Here is a 26,725-nt window from a genome sequence, read left to right as displayed (position 1 = left end):
GAGGATGGAGAAAATGTCATGCGATGGGTGGTAAGGGTCTTTGATGATGGAGATGGCTGTTGATACATCTCTTTAAATCTTAAGGTAGTTCACCTTCCTGAGATTTCGTTTAGTTTAAATATAAAGTGCGGAAACAGGCCCTTTGGCTCACCGAGTCCACGCTGGCCAGCGATCATCCCGTACACTAGCACTATCTTACATAGTACGGACAATTTGCTATCTTTACTGAAGCCAATTAACCTACAAGCCTAAAGTTCAATGAAAGATCAAGTCCAGTGAAGTCTGATTAACGATAGTTGCCAATGAGGTAGATGGTAGGTCAGGACCGCTCTCTAGTGGATGATTGGATGGTTTAGTTGCCTGATAACACTGGGAAGAAACTGTCCCTGAATCTGGAGGTGTGCGTTTTCACACTTCTGTACCTCTTGAAGAGGGAGTGACCGGGATGAGACCAGTCCTTGATTATGCTGGTGGCCTTGCCGAGGCAGAGTGACGTACAGATGGTGTAGATGAAAGGGAGATTGGTTTGTCTGATGGTCTGGGCTACGTCTACAACCCCCTGAAATTTCAAACGATCTTGGATGGAACTGTTCCCAAACCACGCTGTGATGCATCCCGATAAAATGCTATCTTTTGCGCATCTGCAGAAGTTGGCGAGAGTTATTGGGGACATGCAGAACTTCCTAAGCCTTCTAAGGAAGTAGAGGCATTGGTGTGCTTTCTTGGCCATTGCTTTGATATAGCTGGTCCAGGACAGTTTACTGCTGATATTTACTCCCTGAAACTTGAAGCTTTCAACTTATCTCTACTTTGGTACCATCACTGTATACCAAGGTTGTTGAATCAAGACCAGGACACGAGGTTCTCAATCTCCTTCCTGTACACCATCTCATCATTATTTGATATCCAGCCCACAATGGTGATGTCGTCTGCGAATTTGTACATTGAATTGGATTTGTACATGGCTGGACAGTTGTGAGCGTACAAGGAGTAAAGAAGGGGGCTGAGAACACATCCTTGCGGAGCACCAGTGTTGAGGATTATCGTAGAGGATGATTTGTCCCCTATACTCACTGATTGTGGTCTGTTGGTCAGGAAGTCGAGGATTCAATTGCAGAGATGAGTGCTGAATCTAAGTCCCGCGAGTTTGGTGATGACCTTGGAGTTGCGGTGTCAGAATTCTGTCCCATTGGCTGTTCTTGACCCTATTGTAGACCAACCTCTGACAGATGACCTTCTGTTCTGCACTTTTTATTTCTCAGCCACCAAAGTGTACGCGTGCAGAGTATTAAACAGTTCTCACAAAGCACCCTTGGTGAACAAAAAAAAACACAAAGTGCTGGAGTAACAGCAGGTCAGCCAGCATCTCTGTAGGACATGGAGAGGTGTTGTTTCAGGTTCAGACATCTTTAGACTGTGTAGCAGAGGGGAGAGAAAGCTTGAAAAGAGGTGGGGGGGATGACACAAAACTTGGCAAGTGATAGGTGGATACAGACGACACTGCGGTGCAGTGGTAGAGTTGCTGCCGTAAGCGCCAGGGACCCGGGTTCGATCTGACTATGGGTGCTGTCTCAGTGGAGTTTGTACGTTCTCCCTGTGACTGCGTGGATTTTCTCTGTGTGCTCTGGTTCCCTCCCACATCCCAAGGACATGCAGGTTACTTGGCTTCTGTAAATTGTCCCAACTGTGTGGGATAGAACTATTGTACGGGTGATTGTTGCTCGGTACGGACTCAGATCTCGGTGGGCCGAAGGGCCTGTTTCCATGCTGTATCTCTAAACTAAACTAATTAAACTAAACAGTAAATTTCATTTGTAGATAAGGTGTAAACATGCAAAACTCTTTTTTAAAAAATCCCTTATTGTAATTCCTTCACACTACTGAATGATGAACCTCTTTATTTATGAGCCTGCTTATATCAAGACATGTTTATCGGCCTTGATTTGTTGTACGTAATCATGCTGCATCACTCTGATAACAAGATTTGTAAGGTCTCACTGAATATATTCTTGGTGAACCAAATAATACACAACTTCTAAAAATAAAATCACAATGTCTGTGAAAAAATAACGTTACTTTGGCAAGAAGATTACGGGAATAATGAATGTGTAGATTCCCAGTGACAAGAGAATATATTTCTCTGCTGCAGTAAAATATGATAAGCTTATATTCTTTCAAGAACAATAAGATGTGATATATAAATGACATAACAGCATAGTGGGCACAATGGTGAGGCGGCAGAGGTGCTGCCTCATAGCCCCAGAAGCCTGAGTTTGATCCTGACTACAGGTGCTGTCTGTGTGGAGTTTGTATGTTCTTACCCGTGACCGCGTGGGTTTTCTCTTGGTGCTCCGGTTTCCTCACACACTCCAAAGACATACTGGTTTGTAGGTTAATTGGCTTCAGTAAATTGTAAATGGTCACCGGTGTGTAGGATAGTGTTAGTGTACAGGGTGATCGCCAGTCGGCACGGACATAGTGGGCCATTCAGGTTTGTAGGTTGATTGGTTTCTGTAAATTGCTGGGCCATTTTGGTTTAGTTTGACCCTTCATACCCCTAGCCTGGCAATTGTGTCAAGAAACCTACAACAACAAGACACCAATAAGAAAGTACCTCGACAAAAAGGACACAAAGTGCTGGAGTAACTCAACGCGTCAGGTAGCATCTCTGGAGAACATTTTGGTCGGGAGAATATAATAGAATAATTTTGTTTGTAATAAAGTAACCTAACAAAGCATCAGAAACAAAGAACCACAGCTGCTGGTTCATATCAAAGAAAGACACAAAGTGCAGGAGAAACAAAGAGGGTCTGAAGAAGGGTCTTGAACTGAAACGTCACCCATCCTCTTCTCCAGAGATGCTGCCTGACCTGCTGAATTACTCCAGCACTTTGTATCTATCTTAAGCATCAGACTGATTTTATGTTGATGTGTTACCTTGTTTATTGTTAGCATGCAGTGCAGACATTGACATTCCCACTCAGCAACGGTTCAATAAAATATTTGATTTCCTTGTTCACCGTTTGCACATGTTAATTAGAGATTCAGTAATTAAATAACAAAAGAGTTGAATCCACAGAAGGGTCCGGTACAAATTGGCTGTTGGGTTATTGCCCTCTGCACAGCCAGTAGGGATAAGCAAATAGATCTGTTTGAACCTGAGACAAATCTCTTATTCAGCTCATTTTGGAGGAGAAAATATGGCTGATGCTTTAACTTTTCTTTTTGGCCTTCATAAATAAAAAAGGACCGACAGTGTTTTGCCATGTATAAATAAATACAGAAAAGGGTCTGAAGAAAAGGTCCCAACCGGAAACTTCATCCATCCTTTTTAGTGTTGTTTAATTTAGCGATAGAGTGGGGGAAACCGTTTCCACGCCAACCAGCGTTCACCTCGTACACTATCCTACATACTAGGGACAATTTACAATCTTTACCAAAGCCAATTAACCTTCAAACCCGCACATCTTTGGAGTTTGGGGGGAAACTGAAGCACCCGGAGAAAACCCATGGGGTCACGGGGAGAACGTAAATCTCTGTACTACACCCGTAGTCAGGATCGAACCCGGGTCTCTGGTGCTGTAAGGCAGCAACTCTACCGCTGTGCCACCCCATATTTTCTCCATTGATACTGCCTGACCTGTTGAGTTACTCCAGCACTTTGTGTATCTTTGTCTATCTTTGGTATAAACCAGCATCTTACCTGGAGCAGCACAACAGATATGTAAACCGAGTACAGGTGCACAACCTTTTATCCGAAAGCCTTGGGACCAGACACTTGTCGGATTTCGGACATTTTCGGATTTCAGAATGGAAGATTTTTAGCGTAGATTAGGTAGGTAGCGCGGGCGGCTTGAAAAGTCTGGATCAGCTGCCTCCTCCCCGGAGACCGGGAGAATCATTGCATAAATGTTAGTCAGTTAGTTTGGAGGGATTTTATGTGGTGGTGGTGTAGGGGTGAAGGAGGAAACTTTAATTCTTAGTCCCCTACCTGGTCAGCGACTCCCAACCTCGCGGAGCTGGGGGCTCCGTCCGGCCGCGGGCGGCGCCGGTTGTAGCTCCGACCCCAGCAACTCTACCCCTGGCTGCGAGGCGCTCCAAATCCAGCGCGGCCCGCGGCCGGACGTCCCAGCTCCGAGAATGTCGGGAGTCGGCGGCATCGCAGCGCTGGGATACCAGCGGGGAGCGGGCAATGCCTTACCGGGTCGCCGTGCGGCAAGCTCCGGAGCACTGTGGCCGCCTTCTTCCAACATTCGCGGAGCGTCGCTGGATTTGGAGCCGCGGAGCTGGGGGCTTCGTCCGGCCGCGGGCGGCGCCGGTTGGAGCTCTGACCCCGGCAACTCTACCCCTGGCTGCGCGGCTCCAAATCCAGCGACGCTCCGCGATGTTGTGTGTCGGCAGCCACAACGCTCCGGAGCTTGCTGCACGGCGACCCGGTAAGGCATTGCCCGCACCCCGCTGGTATCCCAGCGCTGCGATGCCGCCGACTCCCGACATTCGCGGAGCTGGGGCGTCCGGCCGCGGGCCGCGCTGGATTTGGAGGCCTCGCAGCCAGGGGTAGAGTTGCCGGGGTCGGAGCTGCAACCGGCGCCGCCCGCTGCCCCACCGGCCACAGCGCTGCGGAGCTTACTGCACGGCGACCCGGTAAGGCATTGACCGCTCCCCGCCTCTCCGACCAGGTAGGGGACTAAGAATTAAAGTTTACCCCTTCACCCCCCTTCACATAAAAGTACTCCAAACTAACTGACTAACATTTAAGCAATGATTTACAGATGTTTAAGCGTCTCCCGGTCTCCAGGGAGGAGGCAGCCGCTACAGTAGTACAGACCTGGGTTGACCGTGGGTCGTTTTGGGTCAAGTTTGGCGCCAAACGCGAGCTTTGGTGCGCAGACGACATCTGGAAAAAATGGCCGGTTTTCGGAGCTTTTCGGTTTCTGGAACTCCAGATAAAAGGTTGTGCACCTGTACTCTATAAAATAAAAATCATTATTACAAATCAGGCACTTGCAAACGTGTGAATTAGGAGCTGGGCTGGGCCGTTTGACCCCTCAAGCATGCTCTGCTCTGTCCTTCTCTCTCTCTCTCTCCCCCTCCCCCCCCCCCCCCTCTCTCCCCCCCCCCCCCCCCCCCACCCCCCCCCCCTCCCCCTCTCCTTCTCCCCCCCCTCTCTCCATCTCTAATAAATCCCATTGTTAGTTTAACATACAGGCTATCTATTATCTAACAGTGTGATATCGACACACATTCTGTCAAACAGATGTGCATAATTAACAGGGCTCTTTGACCTTTGTCACAGCAATATTTAGTTTTGTTTAGTCTTGAGATACAACATGAAAACAGGCCCTTCAGCCCACTGAGCCCACATGAACCATCGATCACCCGTTCACACGAGTTCTACATTGTCCCTCTTTCTCATCCACTCCCTACATATTAAATTACATTTAAACTGTGCACATTTTACAGAGGCCAATTAACCTACAAACCCGCACGTCTTTGAGATGTGGCAGGAAACCGGAGCACCCAGAGGAAACCCACGCAGTCACAATGAGCATGTGCAAAGTCCACACAGACAGCACCCGAGGTCAGGATCAAACCCGGGTGTCTGGCGCTGTGAGGCAGCAACTCTACCAGATGTACTTGTTTGCCCTTTACCAGGCAGCAGTCATTCCTTATTATCCTCCAAATCCACAGCAGAAGTAATAAATACAGCTGTACGATGGCGGAGCTGGTACACCAGGGACCCGCGTTCCATCCTGACCATGGGTTCTGTCTGTGTGCAGTTTGCATGTTCTCTTTGTGACCCCGTGGGTTTCCTCTGGGTGCTCCGGTTTTTATCCACATCCCAAAGACGTGCGGGTTTGTACATTAATCGGCCTCTGTAAATGCCCCAAGTGAGTGGATGAGAAAATGTGATAACATAAGACTTGTGTGAACGTGGAGCAAAATAAATTGCTGGTATTTTATCCAGAGTCTCATTAATCCCAACTTTTTTTTTTGTGTTTCTTTTTTGTTTACTTTATTAGAAGTAAATACAGTACAAAACAATACAGTGGTACCTAATTTTAGGTGCCAACTATGTCATAACATAATACATTCTATGTACAACCTCTAGTTCTATGTTTTTGAAAAGGAAGTAAAAAAAACAAAAAAAATAGAGAGAAGAAAAAGAGGAAAAATAGATAGTAGAAAATAGAAAAACGTGAAGTGTGTATAGAAGAAAAGAAAAAGTAGAAAGTAGAAATAGGAGAAAAAGACCCTTAAAAAAGACATTTTCAAATCTTTGTTCGGAGATGTAAATCTATCCACGACCTGAAATCAGCAATCTTTACGGTACTGCTGCATCACATGATTCCAAAAAGTCGATGAAAAGGGGACCAACTCCTTAAGAATTGGTCATATTTATCTATTAGTCGGAGTCTCATTTCTTCAAGGTGTGCTATGTCCATCATATTCCTAATCCACATTTTAATAGTTGGTATAGCTGTATTTTTCCAAAATTTAAGTATTAATTTCTTTCCAATTATTAACCAATAATTAAAGAATGCTTTTTGGTCTTTATTTAAATTGATATTTTCTACTATTATTCCAAATATAATCCATTCCGTATTAGGTTCTATTCTTGACTTGAAAAGCTTTGTAAATATATCAAATATATCGCTCCAAAATGTATTCAACTTTGTACATCCTACAAATGAATGTGTTATATTGGCGTTTTGAAACAAACATTTATCACATCTGGGAGAGACGTTTTAACATCAGTTTAGTTTAGTTTAGTTTAGAGATACAGCTTGGAAACAGGCCCTTAGGCTCACCGAGTCAGCGCTGACCAGCGATTCGTGCACATTAACATTATCCTACGAGGGACACCCTAGGGACAATTTACATTTATGCCAAGCCAATCAACCTGTGCTTGGTGGCTGAGCCAAACCAGACCATGATGGAGAAGGTGAGGACAGACTCTACAATGACCGTGTAGAATTAGACCATCATTGCCTGTGGCAGATTGTCAGATTCAGATTCAGATTCAATATTAATTGTCATTGTCAGTGTACAGTACAGAGACAACGGAATGCATTTAGCATCTCCCTGGAAGAGCGGCATAGCAAATGATTTGAATAAATAATAATGTGTCCGGGGGGGGTGGTGATTGGCAGTCACCGAGGTACGTTGTTGAGTAGAGTGACAGCCGCCGGGAAGAAGCTGTTCCTCGACCTGCTGGTTCGGCAACGGAGAGACCTGTAGCGCCTCCCGGATGGTAGGAGGGTAAACAGTCCATGGTTGGGGTGAGAGCAGTCCTTGGCAATGCTGAGCGCCCTCCGCAGACAACGCTTGCTTTGGACAGACTCAATGGAGGGGAGCGAGGAACTGGTGATGCATTGGGCAATTTTCACCACCCTCTGCAATGCCTTCCGGTCAGAGACAGAGCAGTTGCCATACCATACTGTGATGCAGTTGGTAAGGATGCTCTCGATGGTGCAGCGGTAGAAGTTCACCAGGATCTGAGGAGACAGATGGACCTTCTTCAGTCTCCTCAGGAAGAAGAGACGCTGGTGAGCCTTCTTGATCAGAGTATTGTGCTTCCTCAGCTGCTGCAGGAAGTATATCCTCTGTTGTGTCTTTTTGACTGTGGAGTCGATGGTAGCCCCCCACTTAAGGTCCTTGGAGATGATGGTTCCCAGGAACTTAAAAGACTCCACAGATGTGACTATGGTGTTGTTGATGGTGAGTGGGGTGATCGGAGGGGGAGCTCTCCTAAAGTCTACAATCAATTCCACCGTCTTAAGAGCATTGAGCTCTAGGTTGTTGTGATGGTACCAGGACGCCAGCTGTGTCACTTCCTGTCTGTAGGCAGATTCCTCCCCATCCTGGATCAGTTCAATCAGGGTTGTGTCGTCCGCAAGCTTAAGAAGCTTGACAGAGGGGACAGTGGAGGTGCAGTCATTGGTGCAGAGAGAGTAGAGGAGAGGGGAGAGTACGCAGCCTTGTGGTGTTCCTATGTGTTCCGGTTTCCTCCCACACTACAAAGATGTGTAGGTTTGTAGGTTAACTGACCTGTACATTTTACATACTGTGTCAGATACTGCTGGTGTTTGAATGATTGTTGGTCGGCGCAGACGTAGCCTGTTTCCACAAAAGGGAAGCATGGAACTGCAACGAAGAAAAACACAGTGAGGTTTCACCGAGGAGAGTCCACACATGCACCTGATGCACAAAATCTGACAATTAAGTTGTTTAACAAATTGGAATAATTCAGTTGCAAGAGTGATGAAATTTAATCAGGCTTGTCAAAACTCATGTGCTGAGCACAGTGAATGATAATTCCCCTGTGGAGATTCAGAGCTATAAAGAGAGCACTCTCAGAGCTTTGCTTTCATTTGATTACGTTCTGAGGCAGTGTATCGTGTGAGAGGAGCAGAGGGAAAAATTAAAATAATTGCTGCTTTGTGAATGTCCATGATCATAGGTTATAGGAGCAGAATCAGGCCCTTCAGCCTGTCAAGTCTACTCCGCCATTCTATCATGGCTGATAATAGACAATCGGCGCAGGAGTAGGCCATTTGGCCCTACGTGCCAGCACTGCCATTCAATGTGATCATGGCTGATCATCCCCAATCAGTACCCCGTTCCTGCCTTCTCCCCATATCCCCTGACTCCGTTATCTTTAAGAGCCCTATCTAGCTCTCTCTTGAAAGTGTCCAGCGAACCAGCCTCCACCTCCCTCTGCGGCAGAGAATTCCACAGACTCACAACTCTCTGTGAGAAAAAGTTTTTCCTCGTCTCCGTTCTAAAATGGCTTACCCCTTATTCTTAAACAGTGGCCCCTGGTTCTGGACTCCCCCAACATCGGGAACATGTTTCCTGCCTCTAGCATGTCCAAACCCTTAATAATCTTATATGTTTCAATAAGATCCCCTCTTATCTTTTTAAACTCCAGAGTATACAAGCTCAGCCGCTCCCTTCTCTCAGCATATGATAGTCTCGCCATCCCGTGAATTAACCTTGTAAACCTACGCTGCACTCCCTCAATAGCAATGATGTCCTTCCTCAAATTAGGGGACCAAAACTGCGCATAATACCCCGCCCCCAGCACAGTGAGCCCGGCTCCGTCGAGGCCCACGTCCACGAGTGCTTCAGCCACCTACAGCCAGGGCCGGGTCGAGAACCAGACCGAGTTCCAGGCCCTGGCGCTGCTCTACGACCTGAGTAGGTGCCAGGCACGTGCTGTGAGTAATTACTCAGAGTAGGCAGTCAGCCGGCTTTTAAAATAAAATCTTAAACCGCACATGTGCAGATTGTTCTCTTCGTAAAAAAATTTAAAAAGTAACAATTCAATTTTCCCAAGGCTTCTAAATCTCCTTCATTTTTTAATTACTGAACGGCAGCACACCAGGACGTTGAATCAGTTGTCATCTTATTGAATGACAATACTAATTCAAGGGTCCAATTGGAAGGAGAGTTCCTTTCACAGTGTGTGGAGAGTCTGTGCTAGGGGTTAAAGTTGCGGGGAGGGCAGGAGTGTTGAGAAGGAGGGGGTCGGAGATCATGTCAGACTCACTCACCGCTGCCGCAGCGCGCCGAGCACGGATAGCAGAACTGGCCGCCGCTTCTGGAGAGGGAAGCAGCTCGGGTGACTACGCACGGCCGCCGGGACCCGACAGCAGAACCGGCTGCCACTTCAGCGCCTTCTGCCGGCCCACTCACCTCTGGCAGTGCTCTCAGCCACTTTCCACAAATCCTTAAATTCCGACAGCCGAGTAACCTCAATTGGTCCCTTGATCGCGCTGTCGGAATTTAAGGATTTGCGGGAAGCGGTTGACATGAGTGAGGCCGGCGAGCGGCATGAGAGAGGTTTTCAAATGGAGAGCACTGCCAGTCCCGTCAGCCACTCGCAGACACCCGAGCTAATTCACTCCCCGGCCATAATGTGGTGGCTCTGTGCCCGGAGCGTCGCAAGTGGGTTATTGGCCCCGATCCTCTCCTTCACATAGCTCCTGCCCTCCCCGCAACTTTACCCCGGGCCAGACTCCCCAAACGCTGTGAAAGGAGCTCTCCCCATCCACCCTGGGAAATACAGTATTTAAAAACATAAAGCACCAAGAAATGTACTTACCACGTTATTGGTACACAAACTCCATTCTTCACTCTTTGTTTCCTAAGATACTCTTAAAATAATGGCAATCCATATTTGAAAATCCCGCCAAGAAACTCGCGCTGCGCATGTGCAGTAGGCTGCTGCGCATTGGCAGTACAGCAAAGGCAGAATTTCTGCTGCCTTCAGCTGCGCTTGAAATTGACGGCTTCAAGCAGTGCTGACGGCACGTGGGCTGCACAGACCTTCAAAGGTTACAAGTGCTGCGGTTGAAAGGAACGGAGAATTATGCCTACCTAAGAGATCGATCTCGTAGATCTCCCATGCCGTTAGTATTTATATTTAATAATTGCAATTTCATAATTTTAGTCAGGGTGGGCAGTGCCTACCCCGCCTACCCTAACGCCACGTGCCTGGTAGGTGCTGGGGCAGGGAATGATAGTGAGGAGAGGAGGATGAGGGAAATGGGGAGGAGGGAGATGGGGTGGTAGAGGGAGATGGGGGGGAGCAGTGCTGAGCCCCGCTGTCTACCCCCTGGCGAGTGACGCCGCGGATCCCGCGCTCCAGCGGTTCCTGCCCGCAGGCGCGGATACCGGGAGCGGCCCTAACGCACCACAGCGTTACACGGAGAGAGGGAGCGCCGTGGCCCAGCCCACAGCATGGGGGGGGGGGGGGGGGGGGAGAGAGAAGATGGAGGGAGGGTGGAGGGAGGGATGAGGGAGGGACAGGGGAGAGGGGATGAGGGAAGGAGGGGGGAAAGAGAGGGAGGGAGGGTGGTGGAGTGCAGGGGGGTAGAAGGGGGGTAGAAGGGGCCTGGGGTGATGGGCAAGGTGGGGAAGAGAGCGAAGGGGACAGGGAGGGGTAGATTTGATGGGAGGGGGATAGGCATGAGTGGTGGAATATTATGTTGGGGAATGGGTTGCGTTGGGGGACCAGGCCTCCCGTGTGACAGGGAGTCCCACTTAGTCTAGTCTTGTATAACTGTAACATGACCATCCAACGTCTGTAATATACTCAGGAGGAGTCATATCATGGCTCGAACTACACACCTGCCCGGCTACCTCCTCCTCACTACCTGTTGTAGAGAATATGGGTTCCACACTGGCCTTATCAGCCACTTCACGTCTCACAGAAGTTTAATTTAATTTATTATTGTCACCTGTAGTGAGGTATAGTGAAAAGCTTTTTTGTTGCCTGCTATCCAGTCAGCAAAAAACTCTCTCATCTCCATGACACCTGATATGCTTCTGCATCGGAAAGCAAGATATTGCAGTGATTTGGTAAAAGAGGAATTTGACTGTATCTGAGTATATCTACCAATAAAGTACCATTGAAACTTTGCAATGTAGCCCAGTCCATCACACAGACTAGACTTCCCACCATTGACTCCATCTACACTTCATGCTACCTCGGAAAAGTAAACAACATAATCAAAGACATTTCCCACCTTAGTCATCCCTTCTTCTCCCTGCTCCCGTCTGGCAGAAGGTACAGAAGCTTGAAAATGTGCTCCACCAGACTCAGGAGCAGCTTCCTTCCCTCTGTTATCCGGCTTCTGAACGGTCCTTCCATAAGCTAGGGTACTGTCTGATTCACCTCTACCCCATTACAGACATTGGAACTGATGGGCTGCAATGCTGAGAACTATAACCAGCACTCTGTACCTTTGTTTTACTTATTCCACTTGAGTTTGACTTGATTATATTTAGGTATAATATATTTGGATAGCATGCAGAACAAAGCTTTTCACTGTATTTCGGCCCACGTGGCAATAATGTTGCTTGTTCTTGGTGTTGATGAACACTATCTCTCTACAAAATTGTCGTCTGTGCTCTCAGCTGAAAATATTTTATTAATGGTGGGCAATGAGAATTATGGTGAATTATGGTTTTATTTTCTTTGATGGTTACCTGTGATTGATTATTTTGCCAGTCTCCTGAAGCTGACGGATCTGCCTGTGAAGACCTTTCATACATGAACAGATCTTACCTATCCACCATTTTGTACCTTGCAGATAACCCCACTATAGCCATTTTGCAGGGTCTGTTGAGAATGGGTGGCACACAGTGGCATAGCTGGTAGGGCCGGCCACTGTCTCACAGTGCCAGAGACCTGGGTTTGATCCTGACCTCATGTGCCATCTGTGCGTAGTCTGCAAGTTCTCCCTGTGACCGCGTGGATTTCCTCCAGATGCTCCGGTTTCCTCCCACATCCCAAAGATGTGTAGGTTTGTATGTCAATTGGTTTCTGTAAAAGTAATGCCACTGGTGTGTTGGGAGTGGATGAAAAATTTGGATAACATAGAACTAATGTGAACGGGTGATTGATGGTCAGAGTGGACTCAGTGGGCCGAAGGGCCAGTTTCATGTTGTATTTCTAAAGTTTTTAGTTTAGTTTAGTAAACAGTTTAGGAAACAGGCCCTTTGGCCCATCGTGTCTGCACATACTAACAATCACCCATAAACTAGTTTAGTTTAGTGATGCAGTGCAGAAACAGGCCCATCGGCCCACTGAGTATGTGCCAACCAGCAGGGCCGGCCTTAGGAGTTGCGGGGCCCAATTGGGAACTATTTTGGTGAGCCCCAGGTTCCCAGCCAAGGTCTGTAGATTCATAGAAATATAAATACAGTCTATTATAGACTTTATATCTCTATGGTAGAATGCAAAGTAATCAAAATGTGCGCTTAAAAGGTGCCTGCGACTTAATGGACCAAACAGATCTAAGCTACATTTTAATATAAAATTGCATACATGTAAGCCTACAAGTAACAAACAAAATGTTTAGATCACCTCTAAAATGTACACAGTTACAATACCACTTGTTTTAGTGATTGTGAAATGAAAAAAAAAGTAATTTAATTAAATAGATCCTGGAAAACCAATAACCATTGGTGAAAAAACAGTCCAGGCATTACATTTTGGGCTTCAGCCCCATCCTACCCTTTGGGCTTCTGCCCCATCCTAACTTAGTTGTGTGTGTTAGTTGTCTGTACATGATGTGTGTGTGTTGGTTATCTGTGTGTTATGTGTGTGTGGGAGGGAAGGGAGGGAGGAAGAGAAGGGAGGGAGAGAATAGAGGGAGGGAGAGAAAGAAGGGATGGAGAGAATGAGAGAAGGGAAAAAAGAGAGGAAGGAGGGAGGGAAGGAAAGAAGGGAGGGAAGAAGTGAAGGATAGAAGGGAGGGAGAGGGCCGGCGGCGGGAGCGGATGCCGGGGTCCGGGCAGACGGGTGTGAACTGAGGCCGATGTTTGTAAACGTCGCTCCAACCCCTGGCCAAGCCCTCCCTATAGTGTTCACTGCGTCTCCCCGGGGAGAAAGAGGGGTGGAGCCGGGGCTATGTGCGTGAAGCACGGCGACTGGAGGGGCGGGAGGACTGCCATGAGTGAACGACCCACCTCCCCCTCTCCCCCTTCTCTATTCCCCCTCACACCCCCTTCCCCGTCTACCCCTTCCCCCTACCCCTCTAATCTCTCTCCACCCCTCTCTCCTCCCTCCACCTGGGGTTGATCTACTCGATCTTGGGAGCAATCGGTCCAATCGGCTTAAGGCCGGCCCTGCCGACCAGCGATCCCCGCACATTAACGTTATCTACACACACTAGGGATCATTTACGATTATACCAAACCAATTACTCTACAAACCTGTATGTCTTTGGAGTGTGCAAGGAAACCGTAGATCTCGGAGAAAATCCATGCAGGTCACGGTGAGAACGTACAAACTATGTACAGATAGCGCCCGTAGTCAGGATCGAACCCATGTTTGGCAGCTGTGAGGCAGCAACTCTACCACTGTGCTACTGTGCCACCGTAAATTAAACTCGTTTTGTTTGATTATGGGACGCCACTAATTTAACTTCTCTGCCTCTGCCAGCAGATGGTACGGGAACAATACCTGACAACGCAAGGCAGTAGCCTACAAAGACCTGAGAATCAATATGTCTACAAGATTGGAATCTATGGCTGGAGAAAGCGCTGCCTTTATTTATTTGTGCTGCTGCTTCTCATTATCCTGGTGGTGAATTTTGCATTAACAATCTGGATTCTCAAAGTGATGTGGTTTTCCACAGTAAGTATTGTCTGTTCATTTGTTTTTTTTCAATATGTATTCAGAATTGTGCAGGGATTCAGAGACGTTTAATCCTCTCTTCACTTAGCCTTTCACTCACCCTGCTCACACATCAAGAGTGTATCTGCATCTCTATCTAGAGTCTTAGAGTCATACGGTGTGGAAACAGGCACTTCGGCCCAACTTGCCCACACTGACCAACATGTCCCATCTACACTAGTCCCACTTGCCGTCGTTTGGCCCAAACTGTGCTTTATTCTTTGCCTCGTTCTTCCTAATTCCTTTTCATTTTATGCAACTTGATTGTACTTGATTGCTTCCCATTTTCACAAATGGTTAGTTGAATAAATTGTCCGATGTCCAAGGACGGTAGCAAACGTCATGGTTCAGAATTGCAAGCGTCGTTTCTAGGAATAACACAGAAGGTGCAGAATCAGTTCATTCCCCTAGGAGGAAGAAAGATTCCAAGGGGAGAAAGGGACGACCATGACTGACAAGGGACGTCAGGGACAGTATAAAAATTAAAGCGAAGAAGTTCAACGTAGCAAAGATGAGCAGGAAGCAAGAGGATTGGGTAATGTTTAAAGAACAACAGAAGATAAATAAAAGACAATACGGGGAGAAAAGATGAGGTACGAAGGTGAGCTAGCCAAGAATATAAAGCAGGATAGTAAAAGCTTCTTTAGGTATATGAAGAGGAAAAAATTAGTTAAGACCAAAGTTGGACCCTTGAAGACCGAAAAAGGTGAATTTATTATGGGGAACAAGGAAAAGGCAGATGAGTTGAACAGGTACTTTGGATTTGTCTTCACTAAGGAGGACACAAACAATCTTCCTGATATAGTAGTGGCCAGAGCATCTGGGGTGACAGAGGAACTGAAGGAAATCCACATTAGGCAGGAAATGGTGTTGGATAGACTGATGGGACTGAACGCTGATAAATCCCCAGGGCCTGATGGTCTGCATCCCAGGGTACTTAAGGAAGTGGCTCTAGAAATCGTGGATGCATTGGTGATAATTTTCCAATGTTCTATAGACTCAGGTTCAGTTCCTGGGGATTGGAGGGCAGCTAATGTTATCCCACTTTTTAAGAAAGGCAGGAGAGAGAAAACGGGGAATTATAGACCAGTTAGCCTGACATCAGTGGTGGGGAAGATGCAGGAGTCAATTATAAAAGATGAGATAGCCGCACATTTGGATAGCAGTAACAGGATCGGTCCAAGTCAGCATGGATTTACGAAGGGGAAATCATGCTTGAATAATCTTCTCGAATTTTTTGAAGCTGTTACTAGGAAAATGGACAAGGGGGAGCCAGTGGATGTAGTGTACCTGGACTTTCAGAAAGCATTTGATAACGTCCCACATCGGAGATTAGTGGGCAAAATTAGGGCACATGGTATTGGGGGTAGGGTGCTGACATGGATAAAGAAGTGGTTGGCAGACAGGAAACAAAGAGTAGGGATTAACGTGTCCCTTTCAGAATGGCAGGCAGTGACTAGCGGAGTATCGCAAGGCTCGGTGCTGGGACCGCAGCTATTTACAATATACATCAATGATTTGGATGAAGGGATTCAAAATAACACTAGCAAATTTGCAGATGACACAAAGCTGGGTGGCAGTGTGAACTGTGAGGAGGATGCTATGAGAATGCAGGGTGACTTGGACAGGTTGGGGGAGTGGGCTGATGCATGGCAGATGAAGTTTAATGCGGATAAGTGTGAGGTTATCCACTTTGGTAGCAAAAACAGGAAGGCAGATTACTATATAAATGGCGTCAAATTGGTAAAAGGGGAAGTACAACGGGATCTGGGGGTCCTTGTACATCAATCTATGAAAGTAAGCATGCAGGTACAGCAGGCAGTGAAGAAAGCGAATGGCATGTTGGCCTTTATAAGAAGAGGAATATAATATAGGAGCAAAGAGGTCCTTTTGCAGTTGTACAGAGTCCAAGTGAGACCACATCTGGGGTATTGTGTGCAGTTTTAGTCCCCTCATTTGAGGAAGGACATTCTTGCTATTGAGGGAGTGCAGCGTGGGTTTACAAGGTTATGGCGGGACTATCATATGCTGAGAGAATGGAGCAGCTGGGCTTGTACACTCTGGAGTTTAGAAGGATGAGAGGGTATATCATTGAAACATATAAGATTGTTAAGGGCTTGGACAAGCTAGAGGCAGGAAGCATGTTCCCGATGTTGGGGGAGTCCAGAACCAGGGGGCCACAGTTTAAGAATAAGGAGTAAACCGTTTAGAACGGAGGCGAGGAAACACTTTTTCTCACAGAGAGTGGTGAGTCTGTGGAATTATCTGCCTCAGAGGGCGGTGGAGGCAGGTTCTCTGGATACTTTCAAGAGAGAGCTAGATAGGGCTCTTAAAAATAGTGGTATCAGGGGATATGGGGAGAAGGCATGTACGGGGTTCTAATTGGGGATGATCAGCTATGATCACATTAAATGGCGGTGCTGGCTCGAAGGGCTAAATGGCCTACTCCTGCACCTATTGTCTATTGTCTATTGTCATCTCGCCAGCTGCTGCCTTCCAAACTCATGGGTGGTGTATTATTGCATCCGTGTGGTGCATTCATTCAAAGACATATGCAGTGCATGCAAATGTGGAACAAAATGCACAACACAGGCTACAATAATAAAAATGTTAAGAAAATGAATATTGTATGTAAGAGGCTATAACGGCATGACAGCAAGTAGTGAAAGGTAGAGAGCAACATGAAGAACAATATATATATATATATTTCTGGATGATTTCTGAATGTTTAGTTTAAAGATGTAGAATGGAAACAGGCCCTTCGATCCACCGAGTCCACGCCCACCACACTTGTTCAAGTTACAGCGGCCAATTAACCTGCAAACCTGCGCATCCTTGGAATGTGGGAAGGAACCTGAGCAGAAAATAGACATAAAATGCTGGAGTAACTCAGCAGGTCAGGCAGCATCTCTGGAGAATAGAAAAAGGTGATGTTTTGGGTCGAGACCCTTCTTCAGACTCGGTAAACCAGAACATCCAGAGGAAACCCGCGCAGCCATGGGGAGAATGTACGGACTCTGGTGCGCAGACAGCACCCTTATGCCCCTGTCCCACTTAGGACACCTGAACGGAAACCTCTGCAGACTTTGCGCTCCACCCAAGGTTTCCATGCGGTTCCCGGAGGTTCCCAGAGGGTTTTGTCAGTCTCCCTACCTGCTTCCACTACCTGCAACCACCGGCAACCACCGGAACCGCACGGAAACCATTGGTGAGGCACAAAGTCTCCAGAGGTTTCCATTCAGGTTTCCTAAGTGGGACAGGGTCATTCGGATTGAACCCGGATCTCCAGCAATGTGAGGCAGCAACTCTACTGCTGCACCACCGTGCCATCCCAAATGTGGCAGAATATATAATAAATGATTCCGATCAATCATTGTTCCAACAGTACTATATTTCAGTGTGCCAAGACCTTTAACCCAGTCAAATACTGCCAATGACAAAGATGGAGCTATTGAGGCCTGCCATGAACACTTCATTTTGAATGCTTGGAAATATAACATGAGAAATGCGGGCAGTCACAATCCTCTGGGTCACCACCAAACCTGTTGGCAATTTCTTCAGCCAAGATTGGATGGTGGCGTAGGCTTGATGGGCCGAATGGCCTAATTCTGCTCCTATAACTTATGAACACAAATTTATTAAAGGGCTCAAGATAGTTACCGAAGCATGAAGCCACATGAAACTGCAAATTCATTTCCTGTAATGGGGCGACCAAAAATCCAGGCAATACTCCAAAGGTGGTCTAATTAAAGTCTGACAGTATATAGCTCTATCATGACTTGGTGAGGCTTAGACTTAATTCCCCGACTTGTGAAAGCAAGCATACCACACGCCTACTTCACCATGTATTGTTACCCTACACATACCATCATTTGCAGTTCAGTTCATGAGTACTACCTGATACTGGGATGAAGATTTTGATTTATCATGGCACATGGTGGTGCAGCGGTAGAGTTGCTGCCTTACAGCACCAGCGACCCAGGTTTGATCCTGACTACCGCCGCTGTCTGTATGGTCCCGGTTTCTTCCCTCACTCCTAAGACGTACAGGTTTGTAGGAGGTTAATTGGCTTCGGTAAAGATGGTAAATTGTCCCTTGTGTGTAGGACAGTGCTAGTGTACTTGGTGATTGCTGGTTGGAGAGGACTTGGTGGGCCGAAGGGCTTGTTTCCACACTGTATCTCTAAATGAAACTAAGCCAAACTAATCTCTGGTTCTTTTTTCTGATTCCGATTTAACTGCAACGTAATTCTATTATTTTTTTATCATCTAGAGTGTGGCTCCCTTAACATTGCATGACTTAGTATATCCAAGATTATGAAGCAGCACCTGCTCATTGTCTTTTTTATCATCTCTTCCTGACTCATTCCCATGTGGGACAGAAAGGCTACTTGACAGTCATAACAGGTAGAAAATGTCAAAAGCTAATTAAAATAGCAGTTCCGTTGCTAAGAACAATAATTGCTGGCAAAAGAATGAGTTACTGAGTGCTGATCTTCTGGCTAAAATTTAGAATTCAATCAAAAAACTATTGGAACTAGGATGTAATCTGGTATATGAGTAAGAATAAATTGGGCTCAGGCCTAATTAAGGGCGGCACGGTGGCGCAGCGGAAGAGTTACTGCCTTACAGCGCCAGAGACCCGGGTTCAATCTTGACTTTGGGCACTGTCTGTTCAGAGTTTGTACGTTCTCCCTGTGACCGCATGGATTTTCTCCGGGTGCTCCGGTTTCCTCCCACATTCCAAAGACATGCAGATTTGTAGGTTAATTGGCTTCTGTAAATTGAAGGTTGTCCCTGGTGTGTACGATACTGCTAGTGTACGGGGTGATCGCTGGTCGCTGGTCCAGAGTCGCTGCCTGCCCCGCTGAGTTACTCCAGTATTTTGTGTCTATTCACAAGTAATCTTTGTATCTCTGTGGAATATACACCCCGTGGAGTCGTTGTATGGAATTAGGTAACTGGTTTGGACTGATGGTGGGATGGGAGGGGTGGAGTGTCTGCTGTCCATATGCTTTCTGTAAGAGCAGTCGATTTACTGCCATTGTTTATGTATCTCCCGTAACCTGTTTCAGTTCTGATGCTTACCAAATCGCATAGAAAAAACACGATTAAAACTCCTTCTACCTCGTCAGGCTTTGGATTCAGATCCTAGTTACTCATTAAGTTTTTTCTTTGCGATATCCCTGTCTCTTTTGACAACCACTTAAAGTCTATGGCCTCCAGTTGTCAAGTCTAGTTTATTTTCGGATGCACAAGTGTATTGAGGCACAGGGACAATGAAAAACCTGCTTGCAGCAGCATCGCAGGCACACATAGACAACACCCGAAAACATAAATTATACATAATTACATGTCTCGGACGTATCCCGTCATGTCCGTTATTTGGCTATTTGACATCATTTCCGTTCGGTTATTTGGCGTTTAGACGCCGTGTCCGTTTGGTTATTTGGCTTTTCGGTATCTTGGCTTTCATTTCTTCGCTTCGGCCCCTCGGCCTTCGACGCCCTGTCCGCACACGAATGACAGTAATAATGCATGCTGTCAAATAATGACCTCAGTAATAATACAATACAATACAATACCACATACAATACCATTTATTTGTCATATGAACCTCACATGAGGTTCAAACGAAATTTGGTTTCTGCAGCCATACAAGAAAAGAACCAAGACACACACCAACACAATTTACACAAACATCCATCACAGTAAATCTCCTCCTCACTGTGATGGAAGGCAAAGTCTTGTCTCTCCCCTGCTCTCCATTCCTCTCCCGATGTCAAAGTCAAAGCCCCCGGCAGGCGCTAGCAAGTCCGCGGCAATTTAAAGCCGCGCCGGGCGATGTAAGGTCCCGCTCCAGGTCACTCTCAACCCCGCAATTCGGGCGGGAGACGTCGCCGTTACCGGTGCCCTGCAAAGCAGTCTCCCACCGGGGACCCGCGAGCTCCCGGTGTCACCATCCACCGGAGTCGGGTCGCAGCCGCGCGCCACTGCAGCTCTCCACACTCCGAACTACTCACACTCCGAAGCCGGCCAGCTCCACGATGGTAGGTCCGCAGCTCCGCAGACTCCGTGACTTGAGCCCCCAGGTCGTTCCGGTTGGAGGCCGCTCCACAGTGCTAGGCCCCAACGACAACGGAGACCTGACAGAGAAAAGGTCGGGTCTCCGTGCAGGGAAGAGATTTAAAAGTTTCCCCCACATATACACATTTAAAAGCCCACTACAAACTATACCCTCAACGGGACAAAAAAAACAAAAAAAACACAGACAGACTGCAGAGGCCGCTGCGACGTCGGTAATAATGCATGTAATAATGCATGCTGTCAAATAATGACCTCAGTAATAATGACAGTAATTACATTTACAAAAGGATGGTAGAGGGATATGTGATTTTGACCCATCTATATTTTTAAACAAGAAATTAAACAAAAACGTATGGCATTTTAGTTTTGGTTCAGAGGACCCTTCTTCAGGCTGATTGTAGTTGGGGGGAGAGGGGGAGCTGGAAGCAAGAAGAGACAAGGACATATCTGGGCTGGCAACAGAGTGATTTCCTGATAGGTCAAATACTGGCGAGGGACGGTGTGATCCCAAGAGGGAAACATTGTTATGGACTGTGGAACTGGCGGCGGGGAGGGGGGGGGGTTGTAAAAGTTACCTAAAATGAGAGAATTCAACATTCAGACCTATGCGTCATTGTGGGCTCCGCCTTTCCTTGGCCATCAGTGCCAGCTCTGATTTGTTCTGAACCATTTCATACTTCCAGTTTCCCTCCCTCCTGACTGTCAGTTTGAAGAAGGGTTCCATCGTCACTTATTCGTTTCTTCAGAGATGCTGCCTAACCCGCTGAATTAATCCAGCACTTTGTGTCTACCTTCGGTGTAATCCAGCATCAGCAGTTCCTTCCTACAGTCAGCGTTCATACCATTGGATTGTGAGCTACCCAAGCGGAATATGATGTGCTGTTCCTCCAGTTTGAGTGTGGCCTCACTCTGGCAATGGAGGAGGCCCAGGACAGAAAGATCGGTGTGGGAATGGGCAGAGCAGTTATAAAGAATGTCCTTTGTGTAATCATTTTGCATTTCCTCCATGTAAGCTGAAGGATAGTAAGGCACAGTTACAAAAATACACTGCCAACCTTGTTTAAAAGGACAGTGAGATAACAGGGCAAAATTAATCTGAAAAAAATGGGGAACAGATACAAGATATGCATCATTTTTAATGGCAACGTAATTGATTTTAACCACAAAAAAACTATTCCACAAGGGTATTGCACTTTGTGCCTGTAAAAAAATATATTACAGTTCAACTTGTCTATTCACTATTCATGAGTCATAGAATACCTCAGGGAAACAGCCCCTTCAGCCCAACTTGTCCATGGTGACCAAATTGTTTAACCAAACTAGTCCTATTAGCTTGCATCTGGACCTTATCCCTCCAAACCTTTTCTCTCAATGTACCTGTCTACGTTTCCATTATAGGTCGTAATTGTACCTGCCTTTACCATTTCCTCTGACAGCTCGTTTCATGTATGCACCATCCACTCTGTGATAAAGTTGGTCCTTTTAAAATTTTGTCTCTCAACTTAAACCTAAGCCCTCTAATTTTAAGGGCCTGTCCCACTTAGGGTTTTTTTTAGGTGACTGCAATAGTCGTAGCAGGTCACCGAAAAAACGGCGACTGGACCCCCCTATGACAATGTCTACGACAAGCTGCAACAACCTACCGCCTAGTCGACGTCCACCTACGACTACACCTATGACAGCCTACGACAACTGGTCAACCTATGTCCACCCGCGACAAGCTATGACAAGCCACGACTCTGTCGGTAACAACTGAAGACTGAGGATAATTCAGTCGCCGGTACCTGCTGCCGGTTGACGTAGGTAGTCGCCAATGGAATTCACCGAAGTCAGCACCGGTAACAACCTTTGTCACCTGGCGACAACCTACGACAGCAACTACATCAGGAGAAGTCAAGCTACGCTCATTGGCATCAACCCACTGTCGCCGAAAAGTTTTGAATATGTTGAAAATCCAGCAATGACCAGAAAGGCACTATGACTCTTTGGACGACTGAGGAGACTACTCTAGACCATACAGGCGACACCCTGGTGACCATGTGGCGACAGCCTAATCGCCTGTAGTCACCTAAAAAATAGCCTAAGTGGGACAGGCCCTTTAGACTCCCCTTTCCAGGGGAAAAATACTGTTGTTATTCACCTTATCTATGCTTCTCATGATTTTATATACCTCTACCTTTTATCTTTTAAAATCTTTTTATTCGTTTCTTTTCCAAAAAACAAACAAACGAAAAAAAACAAAGCAAAAAGAATAATGATAAACATAACAATGATATTGATACATAGGGATCAGGATTACATTAATAACAGGTATAACCTCAATACGAGTCCAGTGTCAAAATACACATTGAATATAGACCTTCCGGTCTATATGTAAATATATATATATATGTAGAAAAAAACCCCACAAAGATAAAAAGACAAAAAAAAGAAGGGAAAAAGGAAGAAACAAAACCCCCCTAAACTGAAGGGAAAAAAAAGCAAAACAAATCTGAGCTGAGAATTTCAATAATTTAAGTCTGTCGTCAAGTCCGTTCCACCATATAAAGGTAAAATAGTTTTTATAACGGTTCGAGAGGGAGCAATTTATGTTGTGTGAAAGTGTTGAATAAATCTTCCACAAGTCTTATCAAATTTAACCAAGGGTTCAACAATGTCACTCCTGACTTTTTCTAAATTTAAACATGATATCGTTTCAGAGTACCAATGGAGTGTGGTCGGAGGGTTGGAGTCTTTCCATTTAAATAAAATAGATCTTCTGGCAATGAATGTGGTAAAAGCAATCAACCGATGGGCGGAGCGGGACAAATTAATAGAATCTAATATTGGTAGCCCAAAAATTACAGTAATAGGATGAGGTTGTAAATCAATACCTAAAACTACAGAAATAGTATCAAAATTGTCTTTCCAATATTTTTCCAAAAGTGGGCAGGACCAAAACATATGGGTCAGTGAGGCCACTTCAGAGTTACATCTGTGACAGGTAGGATTTATATGACCATAAAAACGACCTAACTTATCTTTTGACATATGAACTCTGTGAACCACCTTGAATTGTATTAGAGCTTGTCTTACACACATTGAAGAGGTATTGACTAATTGAAGAATTCTCCCCCATTTCTCTATAGATAGAGAAATTTGGAGTTCTCTTTCCCAGCCATTCTTAATTTTATCAAATATATCTCTTTGTAATTTCAAAATCAACTCATAAATAATCGTTATTAATCCTTTCTGATAAGGGTTCAAATGTAACATTTTTTCCCAAATTTCGGTTTGATGTGGTAGCGGAAAAAAAAGGGTAGAGTATATATATGAAGACATTTTGGAATCAATAATATCAAAGAAAGATTTGGCGATAAAAATTGGTATCGTCTGAAATAAATACAAACATTTAGGTAAAATGAACATTTTAATAGCATTGATTTGGCCGATTAAAGATAAGGACATTGGTGACCATTTAATAAACTGTTGTTTGATATGGTCAATTAAAGGCATAGAATTAGCTTTAAATAAATCCTTGTTTTTCTTGGTGATCTTAATACCTAAATAAGTAAAACTTTCGGTAGTTAATCTAAGTGGAAACTGTTCATAATTCGAAACTAAATTATTTGATGGAAAAAGCTCACTCTTACTAAGATTTAGTTTATAACCAGAAAAACTACTAAATTGATTAAGTAATTCTACTTTTGCCAGAATAGATTTCTCTGGGTTAGAAATGAATAATAACAGATCATCTGCATAAAGAGATAGCTTATGTGTCTTATTGTATATCTTTATTGTCATTTCCTGAGTATTCGCATACCCAGAGGAAACAAAAAAACGTTGCTCAACCAGTGTCCATTCAGTGTGCATGAAAAAATAAATAGAAATAAAAAATACATGTATCATGAACAAATTTAACACTCTACTAAACATTCAACAGCCGTTCCGACCGGCAGCGGCACAACAGTGGCTCTGCTGCAGTGTGGGGGTTTGTGCGCGATACTTGGCAGGGGGCAAAGTCCATTTAACAGTCTTATAGCCTGTGGGAAGAAGCTGAGGAGCATCCTGCTGGTTTTGCAGCTAATGCTCCTGTACCTCTTCCCAGATGGGAGGGTGGAGAAAATGTCATGCGATGGGTGGTAAGGGTCTTTGATGATGGAGATGGCTCTGTTGATACATCTCTTCCTGTATATGTCCAGCAGGAAGGGGAGTGGAGCACCAATAATCCTGCTTGCGGTCTTCACTATCCTGTCTAGTTGGTGCCGTTCGTACGCCTTGCAGCTCCCGAACCAGGAAGTGATGCCGTAGGTCAGTGTGCTCTCGACAGTCCCCCTATAAAAAGTCCCCCTATAAAAAGCTTATTCCAGCGGACAATACCAAAAATATTAGGGGATTCCCTAATAGCGGTGGCTAAAGGTTCCAAAGCAATATCAAATAGTAAAGGACTTAAAGGACAGCCCTGTCTATGACCTTGAAAGAGCCTGAAAAAAAGGGGATCTTGATTATTAGTAAGTACAGAAGCCTGAGGTATATAATATATCAGCTTGATCCAAGAAATACATTTTGGACCAATCTTAAATTTTTCAAGTGCATTGAATAAGTATTCCCATACTACTCTATCAAACGCCTTCTCGGCATCAAGTGAAATTACACATTCTGGGGTTTTATTTAACGCTGTATATACAATATTCATTAATCTCCTAACGTTAAAGTATGAATAACGATTTTTAATAAAATCTGTCTGATCTTCAGAGATAATTTGCGGTAAAATATTTTCCAATCTCATAGCTAATATTTTTGAAAGAATTTTGGAATCTACATTTAACAGTGATATAGGTCTATATGATGTCACTTTAATAGGGTCTTTATCTTTTTCAAGAATTAAAGAAATTGATGCTTCATAGAAGGATTGTGGTAATCTATTCATTAAAAAGGCTTCTTTAAAAACCTTGCATAGCCAAGGAGACAATAAACTTGAGAAATGCTTAAAAAATTATACTGTAAACCCATCTAAACCGGGAGCTTTACCAGAATTAATTGAAAGGATTGCTTTCTGTGTTTCTTCTTCCATGATGGGTTCATCTAACAACAGAGACTCATTATGTGGTAAATGTGGCAACTTCAATTTCTTTAAAAACTCATGAATTATATTGGAATCAGTAGGAAATTTTGATTGGTATAGGGAGGTATAAAATTCATGAAAGGATTTATTAATTTCGTCATGGTCTACAGTTAGTACCGTCCCGTTTACTCACTTTAGTAATCTGGCGTTTGGCCGACACCGCTTTCAACTGATTAACGAGTAATTTACCAGATTTTTCGCCATGTATATAAAATTGACTTTTGGTTTTAAGTAGCTGGTTCTCAATCGGTGATACTAATAACAAATCATATCTCAATTAAGGTTCAACTCTATCCTTATAGAGCTCTAAACTAGGAGCTTTAGAATATTTTTTTATCAATTTCTTTAGTCTCGTCAGCCAATGTACGTATTTCTTTTTGAGTTTGTTTTTTTAATCCCGCGGAGTATGAAATAATTTGTCCACGAATATATGCCTTAAAAGCATCCCAGACTACACCATTGGATATTTCTTCAGTAGAGTTTGTCAAGAAGTAAAAAGCAATCTGATCTTTAATAAAATTAATAAAGTTTAATTCTTGAAGCAAAGTAGCATTAAATCACCATTGTTTAGCACTAAATTTGGAATCAGGTATGCACAAATGAAAACACTAAATAAGAACCAAGAGACCCCCCCCCCCCCCCCCCCCCCCCCCCCCCCCCCCCCCTATGTAAAGCCCAAAAACCTAATCCCTTCCCTACCCCCATCCCTCCTAGCAACAGCACCGACGTAGAAAAGAGCATATTTGCCACTCAATAGCCATAACATGTTCTTTGTTGTCGTTAAAGAGAGAGAAAAAAAGAATACATGTTGGCAATGAAACTGAAGAGCACGAGCTGCATATTATCATCCAAGGTCAAAATATGAAAAACAAGAACTGCATTCACTTAATTTGTCTAAAGACAGGGAACACAAATTAACAAAGAAATTCTTCAAAATTAATATATATAAAAGAAAAACAACTCGTCCAGTTAAATTCTTAATCATTATCAAACAATATATTGTCAAAATAGGAACAGTAAATCTCCAATTACAACTTAATCAGCTATCAATTACTCCCCTACACCCTCATAACTCTCCAAAAAGCTGGAAGCGTCTTGAGGATTGTTAAAAAATCGAATGTTACCATTGAAAAGTCGTATACGCAGTCTAGCTGGATAAAGTAAGGCTGGGCGCAACTTTTTCCTAAACAGATCAGACATTACATTATGAAAAGACTTTCTTATTTCCAAAAGCTCGTAACTATAATCAGGAACAAACCAAAACTTGCATCCTTCGTATTCAACCACGCCCAACGTTTTTGCTGTCTGGAGAATATTCTCCGTCATTTGCAAAAAGTAAAA

At 44.9% G+C, this 26,725-nt stretch overlaps 1 protein-coding gene across 8 annotated transcripts in view; it reads left to right on the top strand.

The window, feature by feature from the left end:
• The window catches only part of LOC129698092 (gamma-sarcoglycan-like), a 296,811-nt gene that overhangs the window by 155,816 nt on the left and 114,270 nt on the right, over positions 1–26,725 (top strand). For 4 of the 8 annotated variants that reach the window (XM_055636962.1, XM_055636965.1, XM_055636966.1 and 1 more), the window contains one exon: positions 13,961–14,155. In XM_055636962.1, the coding sequence (XP_055492937.1) occupies positions 13,964–14,155 (192 nt within the window). In that variant the 5' untranslated portion in view covers positions 13,961–13,963. The remainder of the gene's footprint in view (positions 1–13,960; positions 14,156–26,725) is intronic. The other 4 variants (XM_055636959.1, XM_055636963.1, XM_055636964.1 and 1 more) reach the window with 1 other exon arrangement.

Source organism: Leucoraja erinacea, chromosome 6 (assembly GCF_028641065.1).
Source record: "Leucoraja erinacea ecotype New England chromosome 6, Leri_hhj_1, whole genome shotgun sequence".
Taxonomy (NCBI): domain Eukaryota; kingdom Metazoa; phylum Chordata; class Chondrichthyes; order Rajiformes; family Rajidae; genus Leucoraja; species Leucoraja erinaceus.
Note: the sequence above shows the minus strand (reverse complement) of the source record. Positions and strands in the feature narration are given on the sequence as shown.